At 32.7% G+C, this 8,443-nt stretch overlaps 1 protein-coding gene across 1 annotated transcript in view; it reads left to right on the top strand.

The window, feature by feature from the left end:
• The first annotated feature begins 254 nt into the window (after positions 1 to 254).
• meiob (meiosis specific with OB-fold) overlaps positions 255 to 8,443 on the top strand; it is a 33,981-nt gene continuing 25,792 nt past the window's right edge. The window contains exons 1-4 of the mRNA XM_039776378.1: positions 255 to 309; positions 2,723 to 2,808; positions 4,311 to 4,368; positions 4,717 to 4,848. Coding sequence (XP_039632312.1) covers positions 255 to 309; positions 2,723 to 2,808; positions 4,311 to 4,368; positions 4,717 to 4,848 — 331 coding nt within the window. The remainder of the gene's footprint in view (positions 310 to 2,722; positions 2,809 to 4,310; positions 4,369 to 4,716; positions 4,849 to 8,443) is intronic.

Below are 8,443 nucleotides of genomic sequence, written 5' to 3'. Positions count from 1 at the left end.
TTTGGCAATTAATGTATTATTTGAATACTGTTCAATTCCTTTTAAACCGGCATTATTAACTAATAACGGATTAAGAGTGCCGTATGAGACAACGTTTTTCGTTTCGCCGTTAGGGGCAAGAACGTATACATTTTTTCCTATTCCTACTCTGGAACAGGCGACGTATAGCTGGCCGTGTGAATAGCACGGTTCTTTGAGGTAAACTGCAGTACGTTTAAGCGATTGTCCTTGCGCTTTATTTATGGACATCGCAAATGCAGGAGTACTGGAAGATGAAGTCTTTTGAATTCGAAAGGGAATCCCATTGGAGTAAGTAGAATGAAAACGTCCTCTCATTTTACTTTTCCGGTTAGAATATAGCCTAGATCATGTGTGGATGATGTGTGTTGGCACATTTCTCACAACCTTCATATATATTTTTCCGAATTAAATTTGAATTTACTCATGAGTTATGTTCACGAATTTAATGATTTTTATTAATCACCGAAACTGTAGCTTTTGGATATTTACTCTTCCTGTCACTTGCTGATTGCGTTGTGACGAACATAGGGACAGATAAAACTTTCTTGCTTATTTATTTGATGGTACATTCCGTTCTCTTCTGATTTGCAAAGCATCTTGTGATAGTTTATGGCATTGAGTAGCTGATCAACCACCAAGAAGCTAATACGTTAAGCTGTCATTTTATGAGTTTATTTGAAGATTTCAATAATAATAAACACATGGCACTTAGGCAAATTTCTCAAAAATGTGAAATTGTTGTTTCTTATTTGTAAGTATAAAAACGTAAACAGAAAATGTTCGACATGCATTAGTTTACTGAATTCGTCTATTTCCTGACCTGTTTATTCCAGTTCAGAGATTCCTCGCGCATGACAGAAAATATTTTTAAAGTGGCGTTGTTTTTTTTTCCCCAGAACACACTAGCACAGGGTAATAAGAATAATAATAAGAAGAATAGGCAGAAGAAATTAATTATAATGAAAATCCGAAATAAAAGTATCAGATTTAAAGACCACTGACCAAATACCGATACGATGTTAATAATTTATTTTGGTTGTGTATACAATCAATTTTAGAACAAACTTACCTTAGGCACGTCGTAGCTTAATGAACGTGCGAGTCTTTAACTTAAGGATGTCTGTGATTGGCTTAAGATTGAATTTCCCGCCCATTTACTGTAAACTTGTCGGCTGCAGAGCTCGCGCCAACAATGAGACACGCGCCTGTGTGTTTGCCACGCGTTTCGTTCTGTGGCGGTTGCTGTCATCGTTATGTAGACTGCTGTCTCAGAAGTGTAGAAGTAAGTACCAGAATTAATGTACCTCATACCAAATAACATCAATAATAATAATGTTATGTAGTAGCAGAATCTGTGCAAAGTGAACTATCAAAAAGGGCATTTTACTGCTGTTGTTTACCCTCTAAGGCGTTTGACATTAGTGTGACTTTTGTATTTTTTCTGAACCCGTTGTGACGTGATTGATTTTAGCACTTGTTTCCCTTTTGAACTGCACAGAAAAGCTTTTAATTTCCTACTTTCAATTAATTAAGATTAGCCTTGTGTTTGCAATGTTATTTCTAACTCTTTCTTTCTGAAGAATAAGAAACTACCAGAAGGATGTTGTCCATTGTCGTTAGGGTGGTGAATTATTATGTATAAACAATTTGTATCACAAGAGTAAGAGATGCTGTTTTAAATTTGGAAGGGGTATCCATTTTTCTTTAAAAAAAATGTGGTGTCACATTCTTTATACGTACACCACTTTCATTTTGTTGTAATTTCTCTGATATTTGGAAGAGATGCAGCTATTTTCCATTCATTTACTGAACACAGTTAATCAAATTTCATGGTCTTGGGGAGGCAGAATTCATTCCAGTAACTTATCAGGTTGACCCTAACCTCCGCTTTGAATGGGATGGCCGCCCATTGCAGGGCACAATTACATGCACAGACTAACTCAGACTGGACAAATTTAGATACATAAAATAACCTTGCATCTTTGAAATGCTGGACATAAACCCATAGAAAAAACACACACATACACAACTCAGTACTGTGCTCTTGCAAAGAACAAAACGTAGACTCAAATAATTGGCAATTAGCAATGCTAACCATTGTGGCACAGTGATGCAGTGCACTAATCAATCAGTATTTGCTTTTAGAATGCTATATTAAATGTACATTACACTTGCAGACCAGTTTGCAGAGATGTATATGGATCGAGAACTTTTTCTCCTTGAGTTGTGAAGCAGCAGCATTAAACATTGTGCCTTCATGAAGCTTTTATTTTACTAATGAGGGGATTAAAACAGTGTACCAAATACCAAATAAATAAATGCACAGTACGTTGAACAGTAAAACCAAGATAATTGTGTACCTAAAGATACATTGTGTTTCAGTAAAATTGTTTTAAAATCTTATTTTTGTAATCCATCAACTAAAATCCTTCTTTTACTAATTAGTTACTCTTTTATTATGGGAATAATTTTGAAATGGGTGAATTGAAAAGCAGCTTGTTCTGACACTTCTATGGGTGACACTGCATAAAAACAGTGCTGCTTACTGAACTGACATTCCACTTGGTTTGGATAAAAGTAAAGTAGAACTTTAGGTTTAGAAAATGGAAGTAAGTTTAGAATATGGATCGAATAATTTACAGGATTAATGAAGTCAATTGGCATATTTGTTTGTGATGTTTTGCTCTTTTTTCCTTACTAGAATCTTCACACTTGAGAATGTCATTCAATGCTTTACCCAAAACCTCTGTTGCCATTTCTGATCTGCATCCAAATACAGTTCATCCTGTAAGTTTCTGTTGTGCTCAAAATAGATTTTAAATTCAAGTGTTTAGTTTTTTTTATCAGATAAAGTATGTTATCAAAATGCTTGAACTACTGAATGCATGATTTTTTGTTAACCCAGCAGAATACATTTTTTGCCAAGTCATATTCATGTCATTTTGAATATTCTCTGGTTTATTACTGGCAGAGATTCTGTTTTTCTCTCAGATCTGTACACTTGCCCAATTTATACATAATTGTTTTCTGGATTGGACTTTATTTATCTGCACATTAAAGAGATAATACAAAGTAGTGGTTTAGATGTAGGGAAGCCTAGAGGAAGCTTCAGTAATTAGCTAAAAAAATATTTAGTCTGAGTGGACTATCTGCTTAGTTCTGAAGAAGGCTCTGATTTAAAGACAAAGATTTTATGTATATTGATGTAATTTTGAAATTACTGTATTTGTAACTAAAAGGATTAAAACTGAAATGCTTTACTAAAAAGTTAGAATATATACAGTGTACGGGGTGGTCCAGATCTAATTATGCAGGGAAGATTCCAGTTTGGCACGAAGGCGATTCTTCGTGTCGTCAGTTTGCTCACTTTTCAATGGTCTAGGATTTTTCAGGTGATTTTCTATGTAATAAACTTAATAAGTTATAGCGTAATGAACATTGCATAATTAGATCTGGACCACCATATATATATATATATATATATATATATATATATATATATATATATATATACTGTATATATCTTTATATATAATACTACCATGGCTGTTAATTTGTCTGTCCAGGATTTTAAATCACCTGTAGTTTGCAAACCGTTTGACCTATTGACCTGAAATTTGATACACATATACTACATGACGTCTACTATCCGCTTTAGAGGTGATGACTGACCTCCAAGGTTATTCCTCTTTTTATTTTTATTTTATTTTAGAATCAACTCTCGTCAGCGGCCAGCACGCATTCGAGCGCTGTTTTCATTCCCTATCACCGTTGCCGTCACTTCCCCTACCTCTTCATATCTTAAATCATTCTTGACGCAGATTGAAGACTTAAGTGAAAAATTAAAGAAAGCGTAATAAATAATTGCAACACAAACACTGACTTAATCAGTTTTGACATGAAAAGATGCTGACGAAAGAAGATAAGAAGTGAGCTGCTTGTTTTTCTTTATAAGTGTCATTAAGGCGCCTTTTCAAAAGTTGTTTATTGATACAATACATTAATCCTTATAAGTGATACCAACTGCTGTACTCTCTAACTCTCACATGCTATTGAATTGTTAGTATACAGACTTTTTCTAGATGCATTTTGACAAAATTAATGCAAAGAGATTGTGAAGTGAATATTTGTTATTACCTGTGTATATATAAAACGACAGTGAAGCTTAATGCAAACCCTTTATTTGTCCATTTTAGAATGTGATATAAATAATATAAATCACATACATGCTGTATCACATGTATGCATTTAATAAATGATAATAACCCAAAGTTTTTTTTCCCCCTCAGAAAGTGGTTGGAGTTGTTATTAGAAAAAATGATAGCAAAGGATTTCCAGATAAGAAAAGTTGAGTGTGTGATGTCAGTACTATCTTGTAATTAATTGTTGCCATTTCCTGTTTCATTTTGTGTCTGATTAGACTTTTCTACAGAAACTTAGTTAAATCTATTTTAATATGACATATAAACAATTTTTACTTGTTTAGTTTGAAATTTTGTCAATAAATTAATTGATAACTGCTAATGAAGTACTTGTTGGGTAAACTGTCTTCCTTTACTCAATTTTAGAGAGGCATTTTAGATTCTTTTACAATGGAACCTATGCCCTCTACTGTAAATTTTCAGTAGCAGAAAGTATTTTTTTTAAATATGTTTTTAGTTGTATAAATGAAAAACATATTTTTACATATTTCAGATGTGGGTTCAGAGAGACATACATTTAGTTTTATTATAAAAGACTCTCCAAATGATTCCATCAATGTATCTTGTTGGGGTAGTCAAGACTACATTCGAGTCCTGTCTGACAGCTTCAGCATTGGAGATAGGGGTAGGTTTATTCTGTCACCAGTATAATATAAATACATTTTTGACCTTTTTAATTTCCTTTCTTTGATTATATTATTAAACATTAAACCTTTTCACAATTTGGATAATTTGTACATAATTCTGATGACAATGTTTGAAAAGTGGTCTCCTGAAATATGGATTTTTTTTAATGTAGTTGTTTTTGCTATTTTATTTTAAATGCTGTAATTGGGGGTGAGTCTGTGTGACATCATATTCTAAAAAAAAGACTGCCCATATGTGAAAAGTATATCTAAATGTTTATCATAATTTTCTGCCATTTACCTTTAGTACTTTTTGTCTAAACAATGGCTTCACCACTTCTTTACCACCGTAGCCTTTACTGCAAGTTAATACTCAGAATTCACTACCAAAGCAATGAACAGCATGATCAGATGATTTCTTGAAATAAAATTAATGTTAGAAAATTAACAAGTTAAATAATTTACCTATAAACCACAATTTAATTGTTAATTTTTTATTAAAATTGACCTAACCAAATCATTAATTAAGGAAGCTGTCCTTTAAATAATTACTTGTTAAAAATTTCACGTGTATTTATTTATTTATTATTTATAGAAAATAAGTGCATACAATCATGTCAAACCTATTGATTACATAGTCAAACTAGAAAAGAGAAAAAGCAAACATCAGAAAGTTTAAAATGAAAACAGGAACAAAAAAAGACAAAACCAAACAAAACAGAATTCAACCCCCACTTGAGAGAAAGAGATGAGCTAAGAGCATAGGCAAAAATAGGAAAAAAAGAAGGCAAAATATTCCCTTTCACTGATAAATGCTTATTCTGTAATTTTACTAATTACATCTTGCCATATTTTTAAAAAGTTTCCAACAGATCCTCTAGAAGAGAATGTTTTTTTTCCACTTTCAAACAGCATAAAACATTAGTTACTCATTGACTTAAAAAGTAGGATGGGATTCTTCCAGTAAATTCTATGTGCTAGTAGTGTAGTATAGGTTATTACAATCAGTTTGTCCTTCTCGTCTTTACTCCCTAAATATTTACGTTATATTTTTGTGGTCAGTAATTTTGTCTTCAGTTTTGTTGGTAACTTCTGACATTGGGTTGCATATTTCACACTTGTGGATTTGTTGAGCTAAGATCTTATTAGCCTTCTTTCTATGTTCATCATAGTGATGTTGTGATTTAAAGATTAGTTGTTCAGTTTCTTTTGTTGTCAAGAGGTTAAATTCTGATTGTAGAGCCTGCCTTTTCCTGATAAGTGCCTCATTTTGAGACCTGGCGTATTCTTGATTAACTCCGATGACATCTTGGTGTCCAAATTTTTTTTTATGGGAAAGATATGAAATAATCTATCCTCTTAAAAATGCCTTCAGAGTTTCCCTCCTGTGGAAAGCTCTGTGAATGCATTAGTCTCTTATAAATAATAAATTTGTTTGGAGATGAACATCATAAATTTCACATCTTCTAACAATAGGAGGTTAAGACACCAACTACAAAATAAGTGTGTAGGGCATAGTGTTTCAAGCTCCAAAATAAGAGGAACGTTGTCAGAAATAACAATACTGTTGTACTTACAAGATTTCATAGTGGGGAATAAATTATTATCAATGAAGAAATAATTCATTATTGAGTAACTGTGATGTACTGGTGAGAAGAAGGAATATTCTTTTGAATTTGGATTTAAGAATATCCATGGGCCTGATAAATTGTAATCCAATACAAACTCTGTGATTGTCTCTGCAGTATTAGATGTTATTATCATTGTAGTTGATTATCTTTCAATGTCTCAATTTAAAACACAAAATCTCCAGCCATTATAATTTTATGAGTGCTCATATTGAGAATTGATGCAGATACATTTTGAAAAAAATCTGTATCATCATCATTAGGTTCATAAACATTTATCAGAATTACTTTACAGTAGATTTTAACAAATTAACCATCGTCATGGCATAACACCAATTGTATCAGCTACTACAATTGATGTTACAAATGAGATTGATTTATGTATTAAGATTTAGTTGATTTACGTATTAAGATTCCAACACCTCTGATTTTCTTTATATAGTTGAAATGAAACCGGTCCTTACTAGTTAAGCAAGTCTCCTGTAAATATAGCTTAGCATCTAGGACTGTAAGGTGGAAGAATTTTTTTTTCTCTTTTTCTATTGAGATCTTTGACATTCCAGCTTACAAATTTCAGTGTTTGGTCAGAGAGATACTGCTTCTGGACATTTTGTAATCTTAAGTAAAAGTAGTGTGTTATTTTAGAGATTGGCTTTAACTATGATTTTATATCATTACTGTAAGGTTTTATAGCTAAAGATTTCATCATTTTGTTCACACTTACAATTGTGTCGGTAAAAAGAATAGATAAAAGGTAATTTGCTCTCTTCCCCCTCCTCCTCCATTTTGCCTCCCCAAGTGAGGCTAGACCACACTTCACAGAATCGCAGTCCTCTCACATGCCAAGAGATAGGGCACATCCCAAACAAAACAAATCCCTGGCAGCTGTGCAGTAAAGATTAATAACAACAATAATAACAACAATATTTATTTATATAGTACATTTTCATACAAGTGGTGTAGCTCAAAGTGCTTTATAAGATGAAGAAACTAAATTTTATAAAAAATAAAAATAACATTAGGCAATACTAAATAACAAAGAATAAAATAAGGTCTAATGGACAGGAGGACAGATAAAACAAAAAAAAAACCCAGAGGGCTTGAGTTTACTTTAGTTTATGTACTGTGATTTGTTCTAAAACCTGACTGAAACTTGTCAAAAATAGTTTGTTTATTAAAGTGATCATTTAGCTGTGTAATGACTGCCTTTTCTAGATTTGTACTTACGAAAGGCAGGTTAGAAATAGGTCTAAAATTGTCAAACAGGGAGGAGTCGAGATTATTTTTCTTGAGCAGGGGTTTAACAACAGCAGTCTTAAGATAGTCTGGGAAGACCTCTGTATCTAATGATGAATTTACTATGTCAAGCACACCATCAATTAGCACATCAGATACTTCTTTGAAAAAGCTTGTTGGTACTGGCTCAAGGATGAAGGTGAAGGGTTTCAGTTGAGAAATTATTCTACATAGATCAGGTAAATCTATCCTGGTGAAAGAATTTAATTTTTATAAAATAGAATACTGGGATTAGGGTGGTCCAGATCTATTTATACAGATCCAGATCATCTAGATGACTTTGATTTATGTGGGGAAGATTCCAGTTCGGAGCGAAAATGAATCTTCATGTGTCAGTTCACACAATTCTCGATGGTCTGGGATTTTTCTGGTGATTTTCTATATAATAAACTTAATAAGTTATAGTGTAATGAAAATTGCATAATTAGATCTGGACCACCCTATATATACTGCTCAAAAAATTAAAGGAACACTTTTTAATCAGAGTATAGTATCAAGACAATGAAACCTCTGGGATACTGATCTGGTCAATTAAGCAGCAGAAGGGGTTGTTATTTAGTTTGAGCTGCTTTGATGTTCATGAAATTGACAACAGGTGAACAAGAGGGGCAACAATGAGACAAACCCTAAAACAGGAATGGTTTAACGGAAGAAGGCTACTGACATTTTT

This window comes from Polypterus senegalus, chromosome 13 (genome assembly GCF_016835505.1).
Source record: "Polypterus senegalus isolate Bchr_013 chromosome 13, ASM1683550v1, whole genome shotgun sequence".
NCBI classification, from domain to species: Eukaryota; Metazoa; Chordata; class Cladistia; order Polypteriformes; family Polypteridae; genus Polypterus; species Polypterus senegalus.
This window is presented reverse-complemented; position numbering and strand designations above follow the sequence as displayed.